Source organism: Panonychus citri, unplaced genomic scaffold, assembly GCF_014898815.1.
Source record: "Panonychus citri isolate SS breed McGregor unplaced genomic scaffold, ASM1489881v1 Contig00139, whole genome shotgun sequence".
Lineage (NCBI taxonomy): Eukaryota > Metazoa > Arthropoda > Arachnida > Trombidiformes > Tetranychidae > Panonychus > Panonychus citri.
The window spans coordinates 988218-1012727 of record NW_026515544.1 but is presented as its reverse complement, the minus strand read 5'-3'; the positions used below and the strand labels follow the sequence as shown (position 1 = coordinate 1012727).

Below are 24510 nucleotides of genomic sequence, written 5' to 3'. Positions count from 1 at the left end.
TGATGATGATTAAAATTCATCATCATCATTATCAACATCACGATTGATGAATTGGTGAAAATTAATTGAGAAGATTAAAAAAAAGTTAAACTACACAATCAATTTGATTACGACACAAGTATTTGTATTAATAGTAAGAAAAGTCAACGATTGCAATTGATCTGATTGTTGACAATTTACCATTGACATTGACAGTTAGATAAACAATTAAAGTATCAATTACAAATCTAAACATAAACAAACATAAACATTAGTGTTTGTTTTTGGTATTATCATTACAGTTAATAGTTAATTGTTTGGGTTAACTGTTGGTTCAACCTCTTTTTAACTACTCTCTATTCATGATGTTCATTTTCAACAATCAACTAATCATCAATAGTAACAATTGTCATTTAGATGTTTACATAATAACAATTGACTTGATTTTAATTGATCATCTCAATTCATTTTTTATTGTCTACTGGTCTGTTAATTGTTTACTTTTAACTTGATTGATTCACTGATAACCATTGATCTCAGTGGATTAACTTTTTAAATGTTTGACAATCAATGGATTAATAATTGTTATCGTAATAATTTCATCATTTTGATTATCAACTTTATTGATTAATTGTTCAATGTTTATTATTGATTATGTCAAGATGATGATGATGGTGGTGGTGGTGGAAATGGTGATGAACAATTTCATCAACTTGGGAATTGAATCTTGATTAGGTGTTGATTGTTTCGAGCACGAACTTAGTACTCGAATTGTCGCTCGAATTTTTCAAAAACTGTTCAAAATCACGTTCTCTCTCTCTCTCTCTCTATCGATAACATTCAATGTTCGAGATAATTTTGTCAACTCAATTTTTTCTTCTCCAAACATCTCACTAAAGTAGATGATGGTGATGATGATGATGATGACGATGAATGATTAAGTGGGTGTAGTGAAGGTGATGAACTGAGCATTTTTTGAACATTCAGTTTACAATTGAAATCAGAATCAAGAGTCATTGTAAAATCGACGAGATGGAAAACGATAGAGAAAAAAATTCCAAAAGTTTTTTTTTCTCTTCTTTTCAAATTTGTTATCTGATATCTTTTTTTTTCTTCCTGATTCTTATCATGTTTATCTTACTTTTCCAGAGTTTATTTTATATTCATATTGAATATCTTTCTGTAGGAGTTTTTTTATCTGATCTCATGTATCCCTGGGATCTTGGGCCGATGATTTGGTAATTTAATGTTGATATTAAACTGAAACAATAAGATAATCAAATAGAGAAAGAAAAGAAAGAGAATCGATTTTATCATGTGTTCAATTGATAAACAACAGAGAAATTATATTGATCAATAGTCTTTAGCAGAGACAAAAAGACCGTGAGAATATCTTTCAACTAAAGATGATAAATGACGATAAACGATTAGTCTTCTCGATACTGAAAACTAAACTATCAACTCTCATGATGCTCATGGTAAATAAGAAATTGTTTCAATGAGAAAGTTCAGTTCGATTGCATTAAGGTACATGCAAAAAAACTGTTGCGATCTGAACTATTTCTGAACTTTTTCCCTCTCCACCCACTCACTCAATCCAACCCACCCTCTTGTTTGTTTTGTTTGTCTCTCTCTCTCTCTCTCTCTCTCAAAGTTATTGACACTTCACATCAAATGATAACACCATTTGCTAGTCAGGAGTCTAAGTGAGTCTGGTGATGGATAAAATTGATGAAAATGTCAGGATGCTTAAGATTTTCAAAAGATAATCTTGAAAAGAGAGAGAAAGTGTAGAAAACTAGGAAGATGATGATGAGAAGGGAAAGAGACTTGGCTGATGAAAGATTCACTTCAAGTGAGATGAAGATGAGACCGAAAGAGGAGAAAAAGATAAAAGAAAATGCAAAAAGTGAGCAATCCAAATGATAAGAACTGAAAAAAAAGAGTTAAAAAGATACGAATGATAATAAAGCCCATAGATGAGTAAACAATAAAAATACAATATAATCAATTGTTTGCAATAGATATTGCAAAATGATTACAATTGATTAGCTTAATTGCAATAGTGTTTAACAAATAATGCAAATGGCTGCAAATCTAAATGATGATTAACCAAAAATCAGTTGAAAGTTAAATCAGTTTGCAATTGAAACGGAAAGAAAATTTATCTTTGTCTTTCACTTTCTTTCTCTTCTTCGCTTTTTTCTTTCTCAATCTTTATCATCATCATCATCATCATCATCAGCATCTCTTTTCCTTATGTCTATCTAATCATCATCATCTTCATCTTGTGTTTTTTTCTCTTGCTTACTTTCAAACCTCAACTGTCAACATTGTCAACTAAAGTCTTTGGCTTTTCTATTCTCAGTCAATGTCACATCATCAAATATTAAACTCACCTTCACAAAACCATGAAAAACAGGAATGTAATATTTTCCTCTTTCAGTGGATTCAAATGTAGATGATGATGAGGAAGATGAGGAAGATGAGGAAGATGAGAGACTCAAAACTCTTAGGTATTTATATGCATAAAAAGATATCATTTTTTTTACATCTTTGTGCTAACAAGAAATCAGAATCGTGAAGAAACAACAACAGTTAGAGAGCAAAAAAATGTTTCGAAAAAAAATTCTAAATTCAAGTTGGAAACTTTTCTCATCATGATTTTTTGCATGGAAATTGATCTCTCTCTCTCTCTCTCTCTCTCTCTCTCTCTCTCTCTCTGGCATTTTTTAAAGTGAAAGTGTCGTGATAGGAGAGAGAAAGAGAGATGATGATGAATCTCTTCAATCATCTTCATGATATCAACAGAAAAGTTTTTTTTTCATCTTTTGCAAACTGTAAGTCAATTGTTACCTTGTTAACCAATGAAGTTATTGTTTTGTCTCATCCTTAAGTGTGATGATGAAGATGATTGTAGCTTAGAGTAACTCATAATTGAGAGGATGTAAATGAGTAGTATTAACACCAACATCTTAAAACAAAGAGACTTAATTCATTCAAGTTTTTCCATCATGATAAGATTATGCTAATCATTTTACTAACTTTTTATCAGTGTTACAGTCATTTAACAAAGAGAGAGAGGGCAGATGAAGGTGAAGGTGAGCCAACTTACCGAGTAAATTGATAATGTGACAATTAGTAATTTCGTAATATTATGAGGCCACTTATCATCATTAGAACTGATTGTTGATCAGGTTAATTGTTGTTCGTCTTCCTGGAAATTCAAGAAAAATATTCCAATCATTGAGATGCAGTTACAATCAGCACCCAAATGAATACGATGCTCATATTTTATTGACCAATGTCCATTTCGACTTCGAAAACATTTTTGTCAACTAACCGATTAATTTGCAAATGAATTGCACTTGAATGTATTATTTCCATAGGAAAAGGAAAAAGAAGAGAACATTTTTTTTATATATTCTTTTCATCATCTTGATTTCCGTTTGATGTATTTCTCTTCCTTTTCTTTTTGTTCTTCTCTCCTAGCATCTTTCCGGTAGAAGAAAAAAAAAGAGGCAAGTTTAATTTGGCTCGAACACAGTTCAGTGTATTACAATTATAATAATCTCTCCCCTTGACTTTCTCCCTCTCATCTTCATCTTCATCTTCATCTCTCTTGACTTGGGTAAACCTCTTGATAACATCATTTTCCATGTCACTGAGACTTCCTTGAGAACCTAAATAAAGGTCATCAAAATAATCTCTTCTTGTTTTCTTTTTTACTTTTTCTTTCTTTCTTTCTTTCTTTATTATCATCAACATCATCTCTTTTTTAGCTACTGTAATCATCATCTTTAGCATCTTTATAAAGTTTCATCTTCATTGAAACACATCAACAATATTCAACTTGTTTCATGTTGATTGTTGTTTTTTGTCTCGTGTTGATGTCACTCATTTTGAAGAATTGTTTTTTCATATTAATTATTTTGATATTGACAGAGTGACACCAAGAATATAAATTCATAATAAAACAGCAATTCTAATCATAATAAGAATTGTTTTCAAATTTGATTATCTCGATAGATACTAGTAGGTTAGATTGGGTTGGGTTAGGTTGTGATTCTGATTCCAATCAACTGGTTTGGTGTCAAGACTTAAAATGAAAACAAAGGGAGAAAGGGAAAAGTTTAAAAGGGGGTCAAAGATGATTAAAAGTTTTCTAAAACTTAATCTGGTGATGATTAGATTAACGGTCAAAACCTAATCAGGTTATTTATCGACAACAACAAAAAGAAAAGGGTTATTTATGATCGGTTAATTGATTTGGACCATAATAATAAGGTTTTAATCAAGATTTTTCGGTAACATCACTTGTTTTTTGTTTGTTACGTCAAAGTAAATGTAATAATAGGATAGATTAGGATAGATTAGATTAACACTGATGATGTGATTAATTTTCAAGACGAAATTGTTACTTTTGAAATGCATCCAATTCCTATGGGAAGATGATACCTTGTCAGAGTATCGATTTAACTTTTACGCTAAAGGTGTTCAACCAAAAGTAAGAGAAAAAGTTTGAGGTCATTTTTAGGTTTTTCTCACCAAGAACCGTTAATGTTTCATGGATCATGTTTCCCATTGGTTCCTGTGGTTTTCTGCAAATGTTACATGACATCAAGTTAGTCAGTCTGTCTGACTTATCTTCCTCTTCTCATCATCGTCATCATCATCTTCCGTTCTAAGTCTCTCTCTCTCTCTCCTTGGCTTATTGAAATGAGACTAAATCACCAACAATCAACTTAAAGTAAAGGTTAATTGTTTGACTTGATCTTCTCATTAACTGAATACGAAAGGAAGATTTATCATGTTGGAACTTTTTTCTCGCTCTCTCAACATCAATCATTCAAATTGTATTAAATTGAAATTGTTTTTTCTTTTGTAACAATTTAAGACTAATTGTAACTTTCGAGTTGATTGTTGCTTCTCGTAAACATTTGAGACAATTTAACTCAATGAAACATTTCCAGTTTAATATTTAGATTTAATTTTATTTCGATAAACAATTATAATTGTTAACAATATGATTATAAGATTTAAATGTATTTACAATTAATAAGATTCACAAGAGTTGATGTGATATTTTGTATATTTAATTGTGAATTTGATTTTTCTGTTTTGCTTAAATTGTAACAGTATTGCGATGATATTGATCCGTAAATGACAAACAAGATGGATGAGGTATTTGAATTTGAGAGTGATGATGATGAGTAGGATGAGAATGATGAACAAGATGAGATTGATTATCATCACAATTACCAGATTGATCAACATGATTATCTTCAAGATCAATTGAAGATTCCAACAATTTAAAATCATCTCTAGTTGTTGTGTTTGTCTTGATAATCTTACGCCATTTGGCTCTAGCATTTTGAAACCAAACCTGTGAAAATGAAATCGTTACAATTAGATTATGATGATTTAAAAGCAAAGAGAGGTAAAGTTGAAAATGAAGATTAAGATTAGGATAAAGATTAAGAGATTAAGATAAATGTTTTCAATTGTTTACTCGATTAAGTAGCAACATATTCAATCCTCAATACAAGGAAAAACAGGTAAAGAAAAACAAAAAAAATCTATTGTCTTTTTTACGCCAACGAAGTTAACGAAGGCTAATAAAGCCATTTATCTGTTTACAAAATATATTCTGGTAGATTTTTCATCTTCTAGATGATGATGATGATGATGAGTAACATCTTCCTTTTGTTTTCTTAGTTTGTCATCTTTATTATTTTACCTTTTGAAAATCTATGGAAATATAAATGTTAAGGTTAACGTTTCAATCGTTGGGATGTGTTTGAATGGGGATGAAAGAAAAGAAGAAGAAGAGAACAAAGATGATTAGGATGATTAGGATGAAGAAGATGATAATAGTATTGATGATGAAGATAAAGATGATGGTGATGATGATGATGAAGGGTAAAAAGTCAAATAGAAAGAGAAAGGTAAGGTTATATAAGGTGACAGGAAATTCGGAAGACGAAAAAGTCGAAACCTTTTCAAGATGAGAATCAATCAACTCCATGGGTTAAATTGAGGGTAAAAGAGTGACATTGGGAGGAGGTCATGGGGTGGGTTGAGCGGAGGAAAGGTGCTTAAGGGAAAGGGTTCGCTTAACATAATCATCATCATCATCATCATCGTCATTCCTATTTATCTTTATCTTTATCTTTACTTTTTTTCTTGTTTCCTTTTCGTCAACACACAAACACACACTCGCCACACTGGACACAGGGGTGCATTGTCCAGTCCTTTTGTTTGTTATGTTAGTGTTGACCCTAAGCTGGGCACATATACAAAGTAAATGACCGTGACTGGTATGTTCTAATAGAGGTTGAGAGTGAAAAGGTTTGACCCTTAACCTTGAACAGAAATCGTAGGTTACCAAGATAGAGAGAGAAAGAGAGTAAGATAAATTGTTCAACTGGACAAGACAACATCGTAAGAGAAAAGGAAAGAGAGAGAGAAGATAAAACAAGATGAAAGATTGTCAATATCATCATCCTCATCATCATCATCATCATCATTGTTTACTAAGACTTGAAAAGACTCATATTGAGAAATGTCCGAAAATAAACTTTGTCAAGTTTCCAGAAAAGTTTGGACGTTAAATTTACCTTTCCTACCCTTTCACCACTTCATATACTGACCACTCACACGTTGACCATTTATCTAAGTAAACTGTTAACTATCCTAATAAACCTTTAATACTTTGGCACCAAGTGTGAGTGTTTCTCAAACGATGAAACAACACAAGTACCAAAAGGCTACCAACACACTTCGCACGGTATGAGCTCCAAAAAAAACAACAACGGAAACAACAATCGAGTCAAAATATTATTAATAATAATCTATCAGCACATTGACACATAAACAGTAGCCATCAGCATCTACCGCAGGCACTCCTGTGGTCAGATCGCATGAAAATATCCAAATGACCATCAAACAACAACAACAAACATTATGATAAAATGTCAATTTGAATATAACTGTTATCAAAATATGAATCTGTTTGTTAAAAGCTGTTTGTTTTCATAGATCAACATTGGTACCAAAGGTAAAAGTGCCAATAATGATTAAGTGATAATATCAACTTATTGTTATTGACACATTGGTACTTGAGGTTTTTGTTGTTCATATGGTTTATATTTGTAAGTGTGTAGGTCAATTGTTGACCCGAGACTTTTGTTTTTTTTTCTGACAAGTTAATGTAATAATAAACTGGGTCAATATCAATAAGTGATGAATATAAATTAATGGGTCAGCTGTTTTCTTACCTGAAGGACTCGCTTGGAAAGGTTTGTCTCCTTTGACAAAGTTTCCAATTCCTTTGAATCGGGATTATGATTTATATTGAAATGATTTCTCATCATTTTCAGCTGATCATGTTTGAATGAGGTTCGTTTACGTTTACTGTGTCCAGTTGCTACTGTTTGTCCAAAATTTTCATCCTCATCTCCATCACCATCTTCATCTTCATCCTCATCATTTTCATCCTCATCAAAAACTAAACATGTATCTGGATGATTAACATGAGTAACAATACTTGTTGATGAAACTAATAATTGTTGCTCATCAATTTCTGATTTTTGTTGTTCATCATAACCATTTCCTGATCTATTAATATCATGTTGACCACTGGTCATGATGGTTGGTGAAAATGAGGTTGACAATATTTTCCTCATCCTTTTCCTCTTTCTCTTTGGTTTAATTGCATCAGTTGTTGTCTTTATTGTTTTTATCCTCCTCTTACTCCTACATCGAGACTTGATTTGGTTACCTGTAATCATGAATAAAGTTTATATTAATTCAGGTGAGGCAATAAATTTCAGGATAAACTGTCAAGAATCATGGCAACAGAATCAAATTTCAAGTAAACAAATTTCAAGGATCGTCTTGCATGTAAAAAAAAACAAGCAACCATCAAAATCATCATTTCTACACAATATTATCATTACTGTTATTTATATTTCTTCCTATCAACAGGTAAAAACTGAAATCATCATTTACTACAGGTAACATGAAGTCATCAAAAATTATCAATCAGAACCAATCCCAAAATCTCAATGAAACGTAGTCACGATACAAACAAAGTGAGTGAGCGAGAAGATGAGAAAAGTTTCTCTCTCTCTTCCTCTTCTCTCTCAGGTAAAATATCTCAGGTGAATTGACGTAACAATGTAAACACGAGAGCATCTTCGTGAATGAGTATTATTATTATCCAGCATCTTCTTTTTTTAATCTAATAGTTTGTTACTTTTTTTGCTTTTTTTAGACCAAAAAGAAAGAAAATTTATTCAAAAGTTGAGGAAAACAAATTTTCGAATTTCTTTCCATTATCATCATCACCTTATCGACATCTTTTGAAGCCATTTTTATCGAGATTCAGGTAAAATCAAGGGAGAGAGTAACAGAAATAAAGAAACTTTTGCCTCTTCTTATTTCGTAAACGGATCTGAAATGATTGTCACTCTACAGGAGGGCCTTCAATTCAAATAGAATACATCTTCCTGTGAATACCCACTCTCACACTGAGAGTGTGTGTATCTTACCTTTACTCGCCTTCACCTTAGGCTCTTTTTCTCCTCCTTCTTCATTATCATCTTCCTTATCATCATCATCATCTTCATTTTCTTCTGTGTGTTCCCCTTTGGTATTTTTTTTCATCAACAAGAATCAACAGTAATGGTCAATAGCGACTTGTGGTGGTCTTTCAACGTCTTAAATTCTGACCCTTGGTCAAGTTAGGACCTTTTTTTATTATTCTATTATCTTCTTTTTCTAAAAATGTAAACACAAAAGGAGAGAGAGAGAGGTAGAGAGAGAAAATAAGATGATGATAATGAAGAAAATAGAATAAGATGTTAAAATGATGCGGAAAAAATTTCTCTACCTGAGTATGTCAACAGAATATAAGAAGAAACAAAGAAAAACAAAAGGTAAAAGAAGAAGGAAAAAAATGCTGATAACAAGAGAATAGAAGAAAAAAAAAGTTCTTATTCTAACTGATGATTATTATTATGATATGATAGAGAACAATTAACAAACAATCAAGTCAAATAATCAGGTGACAATCTAATTGTTAACACGAATTATTTCAAATCAACAAGAAAAACCAAAAAGTAGCTACAATTTTGGGTTAACCTGATCCATCGTAATTTAATCAATTTAATCGGTTAATTAACTTGATAATAATGCTCATTTTATGGTTAATTGATAGTTGAAGTGTTAATGGTTTACCAATTAATCAATCAAAATAATCATAATCAAACTGATATCAATATTTACTCAACGGAAACTTGACTTTTATCGTGAAAACCGTAACCCAAACAATCAGATAACAAAAAATTAGGATGACAATTTAATCAGTTAATAAATAACTGTATTAATAACATTGGATGATAATGGTAATTGTGTTTTGTTACTTGAAAGAATGTAAATTTAATGTTAATCTAATCTTTCACACACTGTACATGTGAATGGTTGGGTAGTAAAAGCATCTCAATGAATTGTAATGAAGTAAATGTACAGTTAGAAGTTATTTTTTGTGATGCTCTTTGAAACGTGAGGACGTGCTGATGTATATTTGGGATCTTAATGGACAATAATAGTGGATAAAGTATTGTTACAGTGATGAAGGGAAAAGGGAGAGACAACATCCTACTCAGTGGGTAATATAAAGTGTAGATTGTTATTGTTATGATGATGATGATGGAGGAAAGATGAGGAAAGGAAGAGAAAAGAAAGCAAGGTAAATATGAGAAGGAAACAATGAACAAGAGATAACACGAGTTTGGAAGTGATGCTGAGCGATGATGAGGATGATATTTGTTGAGAGAGAGAGAGAGAGAGAGAGACTGTGTCAAACCTTCATCTTCCATCTTCCGTCTTTATCTTTATCTTCATCTTCTTCTCTCTTTCTATTCAATTTGATAGAACTTTTTTTTTCTTCTTCTTCTCTTTGGTGACACGTGACATACTTATTTTCCCATGAATGAGAGAGGGCAAAGAATCATGAGAAGGAATGAAGATCAGGGTGATGAAGAAGAGAAAGGTGGAGTAGGTGGGTGGGTGGGATGGATATTTATTCTTGATCATCATCATCTTTCATTGAAGACAATCATTGGACTACAATTGTGATAATACCGAAAGGTTTTTATATAGCTCAATGGTAACATCTCAATCAATGTATTAATGATGATTTCGATGATAAAGAAGATGAAGATGATCTGTTCACCTACAGAGTGGGTGGATGATCAGAGTGGAGTGTGTCTCTACTATATGAATGTCTCTCTCTCTCTCTCTCTCTCTCAGGCTCGTGTGTCTCTATGTGACTTTTGTGTGGCTTGTTTCAATTTCTATGGATCTTTATCCTTCATCAAGTAATAGGAACCTAATGATCCTAGTGAATAATAATAAACCTTTACATCTTCATCATCATCAGTGATCATCTTTCATCATCTTATACAATCCATTTGATTCTTAAGCTTAAACCTTTTGTTGAATATTATCTACAATATATTATCTTGTAGACTCTATTGTGTTGTTATGTCAAGTCTCCTTCTAAATTACACTGATTAACATTAATTGTTACCAATCATTTGATCCTTATCAATGGTAATTGAAAGTTTTATCTTGTCGTTTGTACACAACTTGAATCGGAAAAATTAGCTAACAATTAAGATGAAAAAGAAGTAGATTTGCTTTTTTTTATTAATCGATTAATTTGGGAAAAGTTCGAGAGTTCGAAAAATAAGTTATTTAAATGTAATTGTTATTGATTTGATTTGATTTGATTGCGTGACAATCAACTGGTAAACTGTTATCATTATGAACTATCAGTTGCTACAGTTGATTATTTGTTATTACACCAAATTAGCAAGTAAATTAACCGGTTGATTTACAATCAACAGTTGATTATTTACATTGTGAGGTTTATATTAATACAATTTGTTTTTACATCTCATTGAATAATTCAGAGAGAGAGAGAGAGAGAGAGAGAGATGAAGATGTTAAGATGAAGATGATGATAAAAAAGTATCGTGAGAGCCAAAAGTAAGCGTGCCAATGTAAAAGATATAATAACAATATCCTATACAGAAAATGATGATAAGGATGAGGATGATAAGTAAACAAAATCAATCAGAATGATAAAATATCAGGTATGTGAAAGGGATGAGAAAATTTTTGCTTGACCATTAGTGGGTCAAGCATCAGATGAGTTTAATGGTGGCCTTTTTTTTGAGTTGAGTTACAGTTTGAAAGTGGAAGATGAAGGAGGAGGAGGAGGAAGAAGAAGAAAAAGATGAGGAGGTTAAGAAGATGATATAAGATTGGGATGATGATAAAGATGAGAGATAAAAAATGAATGGAATGCTCAAGTCAACTAGAAAATCCCTCAAATATAAAAGAGGATTAAGAAGACAGTTAATCCTGGCAATTTATCAGAAACCAGTAACAGTAACAACAACAACTACAACATGAGCTTACACAGCATGTAACTTGCTCTCTCATCTTTCATCTTCCGCAGGTAACTTAGCAACCAGCATCATCTTCAGCTTCTTAACATTAGCATCTTCATCATCTTTTTTCCCTTGTTACTATTACATGGAAAGTGGAAGCTTAGAGAGTTGAAATAGAAAAAGAAATTTTTTTTTCTCTTCATCTTTTTCTCATTCTGTTCGATATTCAGAGCTTGAAGCATCATCATCATCATCATGAACATGAAGATAGTGAAAAGATGATGGAAGAAAAAGATGATGATGATGATGATGTCAACCATATTTATCTTTTTCATAACATTTTCATCTTTCTATAGGTTCACCTTTTTTCATCTTTTATCATATTTTTCCTCCTTCCCCTTTATCCTCATCCTCATCCTCATCCTCATCTTCCTCTTCCGCTTCTCCAGCCTTTTTAATACCTTTTGGACTTTTATCAAAACCTTTTCTCCTTCATCATCAATAATACTTTCATCATCATCATCACCACCACCATGGTCACTATTGGTCATCATTTACTTTTCCAATAACGATTCCCTCATAATCTGAATCAGAATCTTTATTTAGATAAAAATTATCCTTGATGATAATTCATCATTCAAGGGATGACGATGACGATGATGATGAATAAATGGAAGATGATTATTGGTGACTTTCTATAAGATGTATTCTATTCTTAGGTGTGATGCAATAGATGCTTTTTCCTCTATCTTGTTGTTATTTGTATCATGTTTTCATCATCATCATCGTTGTCATTTTTATCTTCATCATCATCTTTTTTTGCTCTTTATCCAAATCTGCAAAGTAATCGGATTAAAGGATCACCTAGGAAGGATTAACCAAGATTTAGTTTCATTTCGTTTCGTTTGAAAAGCAAACATTGCAACTCTTACCACCACCATCATCGTCATCCTCATCCTCATCTTCATGTTTATCATCATTGATTGTATATCAATGTTTGATTTTACAATCAGTTAGATAAAATCAAAATCCATTGAGATAAACATTGATTTAGATTAAAATTGTAAAAGTTTCATTTGAAAGTTTTTCTTACAATTTTTGTAATTTCAAACTTAAAGTTTTCTTTTAACAGTTATCATGTTGATTGATCGTCATGATGAAGGTACGATTATGATTAACTGATTATCTGATACAAGAAATTTCATGAGAAATTAATAGTTATATTCTTAATCTTGATAATGTTATTTTAATCATGATAAACAGAAGGAAACATTAATCTTCATCAATTAAATGAGAGGAAGAAATTGATTAGCAGCAATCTTATGAGAAATCAATTGCAATCAAATCAAATGTGATAGCATCAGAAATTGTATTTATTTCGAGATGAAAATCAGCTGGACAAATGAGTGACCAGTCAAGAAGTAGAGACAATAAATAGTAACAATTAAATTGGTTTTATTTTCAGAAGAAAAATATTAGTTAATTGTTATGATATTTTTACTCTTTGTTTTTATTTGGTAACATTTTGTTATCATTTCATTGGGATAACATTCAGATGATGATGAGATATGATGAGGATGATGAGGATGATGAGGATGATGAGAGAGCCATTTAAAAATCTTGAGCTAAGCAGAAAAAAATAATTAAGCTCTGATATTTAAATAAATTGTTTGGTGTGTTCATTGAGCGTGTTGTTTTTTGATTGTCATTTGGTTTCTGCATCAATTGATGAGGATGCTAAAAAGATGATGATTAGTGATGAGGATGAAGAAATGAGTTTGTATTTCAATGAATATCAATTATATTTTTGTGTATAACTTTTACCTGGAAATTTGTCTCTCTTTTTTTTTCCTGTTGGTTTTTTGTTTACCGATGATAACTTTTCATTAGTTAAATTGTTCACTTTTCAGATTATCAATATTGAAATATGATAATATAAAAGATGAGGATCTTGTGGGATTTGGTGTTGATCACAATTGGATACAATCAACTGATGAATATACAATAGAAAATCATTCAAGATAATCCTCTTAACTCCCACTCTTGTAACTCCCACCCTACCACCACCACTACCACCCTCACCCAAACCTCTGACAAAACCTATTCCAGCTCATAACAATTAATATTAATAATGGTAATAATAATCATCGATGAGGATGAGGAGATCATAACAATGGTTAGAATTAGAAGTTTACGAAAAATATTAGTCTTTTTCGAGTTTCTCTCTCTCCTCGATTCTTTTGCTCATCTTGCTTTTCCATCATCACCATCATCATCCTTTATCTTTCTCTTGTCCCCATTTCACCTTCTTCACCTCCTTCTCCTTATCTTCATCCCCACTCTCTTTTTGCTACTGGCCATCTTCTCCCTTCCTCTCTCTCTCTCCCTCTCTCTGTCTTATCGACATTTGTCCATAATGTCCACCAGTGTTTAGAAGCAAAATAAGACAAAAGACAATGGTGATCGAAAAAGATGAAGATGATCGATCATCTTCAAGGAAGATAGACAGTTTCAGGTTCTTTCACTTTTCATGTCATCTCACTCAAAAAAGACTCTTAATCCTTTACATTCTATGGAGATTATCAAAAAAACGTTGTATCTTTTGTATCGAGACTTACAAAAGGTTCTTAGCATAGGTTAGGGATAAATGAGAAGAGAAAATAACAAAAACAAAGAGAAAAACAAAAACTAAGGATAAAGAGATGATGATGAGAAGAAGGAGAAGAAGATGATGATGATGATAAAGAGGGAGAAAAAAATAGACAGAATAGTTAGACAGGAAGGCAGACAGAGAAAAAGAGGAAACATCAACGAGTAAAATGGATGAATTTTTGTCTTTTTACATCTTCATCCTCATCCTCATCTTTTATCTTTTTCATCGTCATCGTCATCATCATTATCATCTTTGTCAATTACTTTTCAACTTGTGAAAATGGCTCTTCCCCCATATCTCCTTACTCTCTCTCTCTCTCTCTCATCTTTTGTCATCTTCTTGTATCATAATATGATGAGGATATCAGTTGATTGAAAGTCCATCATGATGACAAACAAATAATTGACCTTTAGTTTAACTTTTGCCTTTTCGTTTTTGTTTAAATTGTTTCAAATTGTTAAATCTAATTGCGTTACATGGTCATCTTAATTGAGAATCTTGCTGACCCTTAATGTCCAGTTAAGATGAGGTTGTAATTAGTATTGACCATTGAGATTAGAGGAAAAGTTATTTTCTTTTCTTGAATATTTCATCCTCTCTCTCTCCTCCATGAAGATGCCATTCCAAGGGTATTTATAGTCACCCACCCTCTTCCTCTTCCTCATCATCATATCTCATCTTTTATCTTCATTCATCATTTTCATCTTGCTCAAGAATCTTCATGAGACAGAAAGAGATTGAATTGAGAAAAAAAAATATTCCAAAAGAAATTACAAAATAACAATAAATTTATATTTAGCTCAACAACTAAATTAAATTTAAATTGCTACTCAAACTGATTCTGTGTTAATTATCAACAATTATTAACAATCAAGTTATTGCAATAACAAATGATTGACTCGGTTGATCTAAAGTTCTGATTCATATTCGTCAGGTTGATCACCATGAAGTATAATTACAACCAGCCTGATGAATTAAATGATTAATTGTTTGTTTTTAACATTCAACTCAACCGTTAACCAGTTATTAATTAATTATCAACTAAATTAACCATAACTGTAACTCATTAACTGTCAAATTAGAAAGCATTTCATCATATAAGTAATCAACTCGATCTCATGTAATAATAATGTTTATCATGAAGTTATTAACATTCATATTTAGAAAGAAAATAAAATCTATCAGAATTTTTTTTCTCCCTGAAAATTGTGATCAATATGATGATTAACTGATGATAATTAACGAGAATAGAAAAGATAATGATTAATGTTAATTATATTTGTATTACATGAACAAAATATGAACATTCATCATGATGATGCTGAGAAAATTGAATAAATATTAATACTTAAGAATTGGAAAAATTTTATATTTGCTGAAAAATATCAACAGTTTCCAATGATAGTTGATTGATAATTTCTCATGATTATCATCAAGAGCTACTGGTCAACTGGTCAAGTGTTATAAGTTGAATTGTGACAAAAAATTGTCAAGTTTTTTGCGGTTTATTCAAAAAATAAGTTGATGCTATTTCTGTCAAGTTAACAGTTCTCATGGTTCATGAGATGCTCCATCTACCATGAGATAGCATGAGATTATTTCAACTATGCTCAGTCACTTGGTTCATCATCTTATCATCATCTTATCATCATCATGCTATGGTGATACAGGTAAAAGGGAGAGGGAGAGATATGAAAAAGTCACTTTGATTTGACAAAATAAATAAATTTCATTCAAAATCTTTTCATGATAATACAATCATTTAGATAACATGATAAACTTTGATTGCTGCTCATCAATTCATGATTAGTTTTAAATGATATGATTTAGTGTAATTAAATTGATTTTAAATATTACCGTTTGTTGATTGTTGTTGTTGATAATTAATTGATTTCATTTCTTTGTTACGTTTGTACTTGATTGTTTTACTTGAATGTTGGTCAGTCTTTGATTGTCCATCGTAATTAGATTGTATTATTATCTGATCAGCTGATGTTGATGATATTTGATTAGGTTTAATTAGCTGATTAAAGTGTTGTGAGCAATATATTGATCCATTGATTAAACCATAATAATCATTTTTGGTTAAAGTGTAACCACAAGTTGAACAAGTGAAACAATTAAGGTGAAACAATAATCGTTGTGGTTGTTGTTGTTGTTGATTGTTGGTGATTAAACTAATTACTAGTTGATTGTGTTCAATTGTTTGATTACAGTTTGAACAACGATGGAATTGAAATAATTGTTGATAATCAAATTTACAGTAATTGTTACCATTTTCATGGAAATAAGTTGATTCCAGTTGAATACCACAAAAGTTACATGATAAACATGAACAATGCCAGAAACCATTGTTTGTAACTAGATAATAATCATCAACAATTAACTGATCACAACCTGAACATTTCGGTGACAATTGATTATAATCAGCTGATGATGATGACGATGATAATTGTTGAGAGCTAATCAATTTCTTACAATCATAATCAGTGACCATGTAATTGTGTCCATCGTTATTATTATTATCAACATCATCATCACATGGATGATCTTGAATTTTAATCATCGCTTTTGACTCAATTTCCTAATAGTAATAAGAAAAAAAGTAACAAATTAAGTTTTAATTAGTCTAGTTAATTGTTCATCTCTCTGATTAATCTTAAATCGCAATTAATCGTACAAAATCCTATTGATTTAAAGATCATCATCTGAATTATGGTTGATAACTTTGCATAGGTGTGGGTGGGAAAATTCATCAAGGAGACAGAAAATTTTTCTCTTCTTCGTCATCATCATCATCATCATCTCTCTCTCTCTCTCTTTTCTTTTCTTCCTTTCTTACCTAAGACCCCACCCAAATACTTAGAGTGACTCCTCCTATCTACACACATACTCCCTTGAACCTATCGTGTGTATCTCAAGAGGCGGTGTAGGTGGAGGATGAGGCAAAAAAAAACTCGAAAAAAAAAGTTGTTCATATTAATCTTGATCATCTTTGGGTTGAATTATCCTGAGTATTGATGATTATCATGATTAACATATTGGTGGAAAACAGTTAATTATAACAATCAATGATCATTGACCTTAAAATAATTATGAATGAAATGAATGGATTAAATGAAAGAGTAAAAATTAATTCAAATAATGAAGAAAATGAAAACTTACCTTGAATTTTGTTATTCCTTTTATTGTTTATTATCATTGTCCATGACAGATTTGTTGAAGATGAAGATGGAGATGATGAAAAATGATGATGACGATGATAACAAAAGGGATGAGAGGGTGGATGATGATGATGATGATGATGGAATATATAGATGATGATGATAATAATACGAGGACAAAGGGTATCAGTGAGATGGTAAAGTAACTAGGAAGTGAGGTTAACAGAATCTGTATTAGATTTTTTTTTCTTTCAGTCTCTTCATTGGGAGAAACATTCAACTGACAGAAGAAGATGATGAAGATGATGATGATGATGGAAAACTATCTTCTTCTCCATCTATTGTATCATCATCTTCTTCATCATAACTTTAAAAGACTCAGAGTAATGATGATAATGAAGATGATGAGTGACAAAACTTTTTCTTTTTCGTTTTTATCTTCTCATCTCTTCTGCTCATCATCTTCATCCTCAGTATCTTCATTTTCATCTCTCTCTCTTTACCTTTTTCTTTTTCTTCTAATTTAAGATCAGGCTCTTCTTCTTACATCTTGTTCTCAATGAAACTGAAAGATGAGGAACAAAGTTTATCATCATCTTCATTTTCATCTGCATCATTCATCGCAATTTGAATTGTTATCAATTGGATAGAACTTTGAGTTCAAATCAAACATCAGAATGAATTCGAATTTTTTTTTCCTTTTTTATTCTTCCTTTTTTTTCATTATCTTTTCCTGATACAAGAAAAACTTTCTCCCTCATCTTCATCTTCATCTTCTTCTTTGACATTTGAAACTTTGACATCATTAGAACTTTTTTTTTTCTTTTCGCTGATGATGATAATCATTCTGATCTTTCGTTCTTATCATTATCATGCACATCACTGATTAGCTAACAATAAGTTACTCTCAGGATGAAAGATTTAAATTGTTCATCTGATAATATTGAGGATTAAGTTTGAGATGAAATTTTTGTTGATCCCAATGTTCAATTTCATCTCTTATTTCTAATCAATTGTAATTAATTAAAAATCCATCGATTAAATCAATTGCTTTTTCCATTATTTTACCTTTTAATCTTAATTCATCTTGTTTACCTGTAAAAACATTGTTAAGATTAGATTTGTCAGATGATCGAGAGAGAGTAAAAATTTGCGTGATTAAATAGATTTAGATGAAGGGGAGAGATAATCTCTCTCTCTCTCTCACTCACTCACTCACTGATTCTCTTTCAGGATAATCCCTTGTAGAGAGAGAGATAGTAAAGTATTTAGAGAATTTTGAAAATTTTCTCTAACAAAGGAAATCATTTGTTACCAAAATGGATTAACTCAGGAACATATGATGAGAATGATAAAGAAAAAGAAGATGATTAACTTTCTTTCTTAATCTAATTAACCATGAATTCTGGGAGATTGAGATTGATTGTTAATCTAAAATTGGATAACAATTAATTAACCATTGAGGAATTACTTTCACCGTAGTAAAAAAAATTATTATTATGAATGAAGATTAATAAACCATTTCAAATGGATTTTAATTGGTTCATGATGGAGAAACATTTTCATCTTTATCAGTTTATTAATCCATGTAAATCCAGATTAACCTTGATCCTTTTTGGATTAAAAAACAAAACAACTACAAATGATAATGATATCACCATATAACTATCAGGTAATATAATATTTTTATCTTATCATATTTTTTTTTGTTCAGTTGGTATGAGATTATTAACCTGAGACTGTTAATTGTTGCCCAATTATTGAATCTAATTTATGATATTCAATAATAATATTTGCTTTTTTCTTGTTCAGTGTTGATTGTTACAAGAAAAATGAAAAAAAAAACTTATGATAAATGAACACACAATTGAAATTTGATGATTATGATTTCATATCATGTTAATCATTATCAAATCATCACCATGAAATATGATCAACTGTATTAAGGTTGAGATGTTATAATGTTTATCCATTCATTGAGTATGGAATTGATTTCTCCTTTGATTCATGATGGAATCACTGATTCGTAGGGTAAACTTTTTCATCTTCATCATCTAAATTATCACTCATATAGACTTTGTATACTAATATATTAATAACCTATAACAACTGATGAGGATGATGAAAGATGATGATGATGACGTAATGAATATAATATACAGGTAGATACAAGATATAGTTGAACATTCAACCAGTTGAACAATTAATTTCAATTATTTTACTATCAATTATTGTGTCATCGATTTTTTTGAAATTCTAATACAATTTGAATTCAACTTTTCGATAAAAGTTATCGAAATCAGGCCGATTTCGATGAAGAATCGATTATTTGTTGTTTTCATCAGTACAGAATTCACTTGATGGTATATGGTAAGAGAATGGAGATTTTGAAAGTTGACTTATTTCAGAATTTGTGTCTACCTGTATATGTTTCGCTTGATAAATGTTATCAAATTGATCGCTGTAATTATTAATATTATCTTCATCTAAATAATGAATTTTTATTCACCTGATACAGTAAAAATTTCAGTACTTTTCATGATTGTTATTGTATCATAATCATCATCAATCAGCTGATGGTATGATTTTTATCTGGTTTATTTCAAATGCTTGTCACTTGAAATGTTTATGCTGATTTGTGATAATTATGAGATAATATTAATGATGTAACCCAATCAACTTTGCTCCAACATCATCTCAATGACCACTTGACCCTGGAAAATGATCTCTCTCTCTCTCTCTCTCTCTGCCTAAAATACTCGAGTGTCTCACAATTAACTCCAATGATTAACTTGATTTTGTCAAAATTTTCAATGAAAGTTTCATGTTTCATATTGATGAGGTTTTGCTTTCTTAAAGTTGATCATCTAGTTGACAGAGTCTCTCAAATGAACCTTAGACCTTAATCCATAGACTAGAATTGAATAATATTGTCACAGATATCATCTCCATCATCTCTATCACCCTCATCATCATTTTTCAACAGTTTTTTTCATCATCAACTTTCAAATGCACCTTGATGACAATGTAATATATCAATATGACGATAAGAAAGGAAAAAGGATGTTGATGCTGTAAAAACGTATTTCTTTTTCATCTTTTAAAGACACTAACTTGTTCATCTTCATCTTAATCATCATCATCATCTCTCATCTTCCCTTTTTTTCAATGAGAATTGTTGTAAAATGTTTCGTTGGACGTTGTAAAACTATCCAACTGTACTTACCTCGCGGCGTTTCAAACGGAAGGTCCAAGAAAAGAGAGTCGAAAGTTAATATTGACCACCAATGTCCAGCAAGAGAAGAGGCAAAAAAATAAATAAATAAAACGGACAGTAAACATTTTATCTGGTCAATTATTATCTGTCCTTACTACTGGTTTTACCTTTTGTATTGAAAGTAAACTATTAACAGTATTTACCTGAATATCTTGATAATTTAGACAATTTATCAGGTAAATTCAATTGTTATCTTAATGTTTGACCATAAAAACCAAAAACACACAATGAACATCAATCTTAACCTGAGGAAACCTTTTCCTTCAAGACTGATCAGCACAATTAACAATCAATTGCCAGGAAACAATTACAACTTAATTCATTGACAATCAAAAGGTTAATTCAATATAATACAAAGTGATTGCATAAATTAAAATGAAAAGTCATATTAATGATATAAATTCAAATGTAATCCGATATTGAAAAGTTTTTTCTTCTTCTCGAATTTGCAAAAAAAAAGTTCTATCAGTTATTTATCTTTCTTTGCTCTCTTTCTTTGTAGCATCTTCATCTTCATCTTCATCTTTATATCTAGTCAACTGTCAAAGTAGTTATCATTTAATTGATATCATTTGGAGATCAGGGAGAGGGAGAGGGAGAGAGAGAGAGAGGAATAATCAAGATGAAATCTTTTTTCGTCTCAAAGTTTTTTCCAATGATGAAGATGATGAAAAGCTGATGATGAGGATGAAGAAGATATCAGGTACTGATTGAGAGACTCAGTCAATTGTGAAGGTTAACTTAACATGATGTTGGCATCATCATCATCATCAACAGGGATGAAGATAAACCTGAAAATGTTTCAGATGTTAATCATTTTTTTTTGTTGATAATCAACAGTTTTCAATGGCTTTTAAAGTTACCTTGCTTTAAGGACTAAATCATTTTTGTTTATTTGTTTTATCAACTAACAACAAACAACAACATGAGATTAGTTTTTGCAACTGGAATCTTTCAAAAAGGGATAAACATTAATCTTTGTTTATCCATGTTGATGCTTGTTGATTATTATCTCATATTGATGAAGATGATGATGATGATTTGTCTTCATTCAAGTTGATAAAGATGCTAACCACTGATTGTAACAAAAAAAACCTTTTAATTGCAAATGATTTATGTTGACAATTATCAATTGTTATATTTAGTTTATTGTTACAACTTTACAAACAGTTAAGATTAAAACTGATTTGATTTTATCAATTTTGCTTTTTTTTGGTGGTTGCAAAGGTTATACTTTTTGTTTTCTTTGCCAATATCTTTAATTGTTGTCTGAATATAAATTTAGATTTTGATTGCTTTTATATAATAAGAGCTGATTGTCATCTTGATTGTGATTATTAATGAATTTAGTGACTTTCCAGACGCTTTGACCATTGTATTAATAGTTAACTGGTTGGTTGAGTTGATTCCGGAAAAATTGTTGATTGTGATCAATTAAACAAATGGTGATTTGAAAATAGCCCTAAGGTTGACCCCATCTAATTAAGCAAAGGATCAAGATGATGAGGAATATGAAGATGAGGATGACAGATACTCCATCATTGATTCAGGTTACTTTTTCTTATTTAGGGTGTGAAAGATACGGAAGAGAGAGAGAGAGAGAGAGAGAGAGAGAGAAGATGATTTCACCCAAAATGTTGATGATGATGAAGACGAAAATGAAGATTCATTGACAGGTTAACACGGCATGTACATAGATCATGATGGGGGAGGAAGGGAGAGAGAGAGAGAGTGTGTGTGTGTATTACACACCCTGGATGAGGATAAATATCATCTTAAGTGGGAGGGATGATGATAAGAAAATGAGTTGATAATAATTAGAAGATGAAAATTTGCTCGAGAAAAAGTTATTCCATTAATGAATAATGTAATTATTGTATCAATAATAAGTTGAAATGATGAAGAAAAAAAAAGATGAATGAATAATTATTATTATGATGATGATAAAGATGATAAGTATTACTATTATCATCATGATGAAATTAAGTTAATGAGCGAATTGTTGTTATTGAGATTTGATTTGATTTTCATCATTAGAACAATTTATTCACTGACCTGCCCTTTAAATGTTTGACCCTTGAAGAGCTGACGTTATCATCAATTCATCAGATGATGATGAGAAAAGGTGACCTGTCATCTTCTTATGATGATGATGATGATGATGAAATATTCAAGGAGATGAATTAAGATGAAGGTTAAATGTTTACATGTTGGTATCTTGTCAATTAACATTGAATGCTAAACGATGATGATGATGATAAAAAAGGTTCATCTCCAATTATCCTTGAAATTTAATCTACATCAAAATTGGAAAATATCAACAATCAATTGTAATTCAATTGATTGTATATGAATAGAAGCGAATCAAATTAAGAAAATCTCTTGGGAGTGTATTAGATAATATCAACTGTTTCTATTACGATTTTATGACAACCGAGGAGAAATAAAGTTCCAATATGATCAATGGTCATTTATGAGAATTGAGAAAAAAAAACAAAGCTATTGACGTATTATCATGATGATAATATTGTATCACAATTGGATGGACAATAAAATAAAAACAAGGAGTGACCATTGACACAGGTAAAAGTTTTAAGAAATGATAGTAAAATTATTATTGTGCTCAGTGTGATAGGTAAGCAAAAGGTTGACCATTTGATTGATAAAGGTCAATAATAAATTGTCAACATTCACATTGAACATCAATCAGGGCCTTCGTCCACGGTCATCGTTATTTACTCCCTTTAACCTTTCACCCGTTTGCCTCGAAGCAGTAATATTGAACACTTTATGACCTGCTAAATGGCCTCAACTTAAATATGGCATTTAACGTCTCTCTCTCTCTCTCTCTCTCGGTGTCTTCATCATCATTTTCATCTTCATCTTCGTACCATTTTCTATCCAACTGAGCAGAAAACGAAGTAGTAAAATATGATGTTCATCATGTTGTTGATGATGAAGATGAAGATTAAGCCATTTGATAATGAGTGAGAATATACTCTACCTGAGTCTCTTTTATCATCTCTCTCTCTCTCTCTCTCCCATTTTCATCCCTCATCTTTATCCATGATAATGTTTCGTGAAAAAAATACCTTTTACCGTAACAGGTAATAAGTTGAACGATAATCTATTGCAATCTATTGGTAAGAGACAAAAATCTGATATATTGAGAGAAACTTTTTTAGTTCATCTCACTTTAGTTTTTTGCTTTCTTTTTTTTATCATCCGCTTGTCATCCTTATCATCAAAAGTAGACTGAGTGAATGAAGATGAGGATGATTTTATCTCTCTCTCTCTCTCTCTCTCTCTCTCTCTCTCTCTCTCTCTCTCTCTCTGTATTATATTGTCAAAACAAAAACCTACTCAACATAAACACTTAATGTTTGAATTGTATATTTGAATCTATGAAAAGATGAATGTAAAGTCAGGTAGAAAGCGTTGCTTACCTGTGGTGCTGTTGACATCCCCTTGAGGCTTATTTAGGGTAAGAGATTAGTGATAAACCCAAAACAAAACAAAAAATTTTCATCAAACGTAATTATATTTACATTTCATAATATATTCTATCTCATTATCACCCAAACTTATCAACAAATTAATTCTAATCTTCATTCATCTTTAATCTCACATTTAATCAACTTCTTTGCTCCTTAATCGTTGCGATTAACTTTCAAACAATAGAATTGATCTTCATCTAGAATATTTCTCCTCTCATTAATCTTCCCTTCAAATACAATAATGTTTTCAATAATTATCTCTTACAACAATTAGTTCATTTAATTTTGATAATCTGAATTTCATTTGTATTTGAAACGCGTTTTGTGTCGCCACCTTTTGGACTATATTGAAACTAATGAACTTTTTTCAATTTCTTTTGTAAATATTTCCTTAAACATTTGATTCTTGAATTGTTTTGCTGAATTTTTTTTTCCTTCTTCTAAATTGTATGATTAAGGAAAAGAAAAAATTGTA

General features: G+C 30.8%; 1 protein-coding gene across 3 annotated transcripts in view; it reads right to left on the bottom strand.

Annotated features, from left to right (window-relative positions):
• Window positions 1–4674: 4674 nt before the first annotated feature.
• The window catches only part of LOC128394044 (pyrokinin-1 receptor-like), a 58425-nt gene continuing 38589 nt past the window's right edge, over window positions 4675–24510 (bottom strand). The window contains exons 1-4 of one of the 3 annotated variants that reach the window (XM_053354283.1): window positions 17263–17689; window positions 15955–16681; window positions 7260–7762; window positions 4675–5365 (exon numbers count right to left, since the gene is read on the bottom strand). In XM_053354283.1, coding sequence (XP_053210258.1) covers window positions 5105–5365; window positions 7260–7762; window positions 15955–16663 — 1473 coding nt within the window. In that variant the 5' untranslated portion in view covers window positions 16664–16681; window positions 17263–17689 and the 3' untranslated portion in view covers window positions 4675–5104. Of the gene's footprint in view, window positions 5366–7259; window positions 7763–15954; window positions 16682–17262; window positions 17690–24510 lie in introns of those variants that run through there. The other 2 variants (XM_053354284.1, XM_053354282.1) reach the window with 2 other exon arrangements.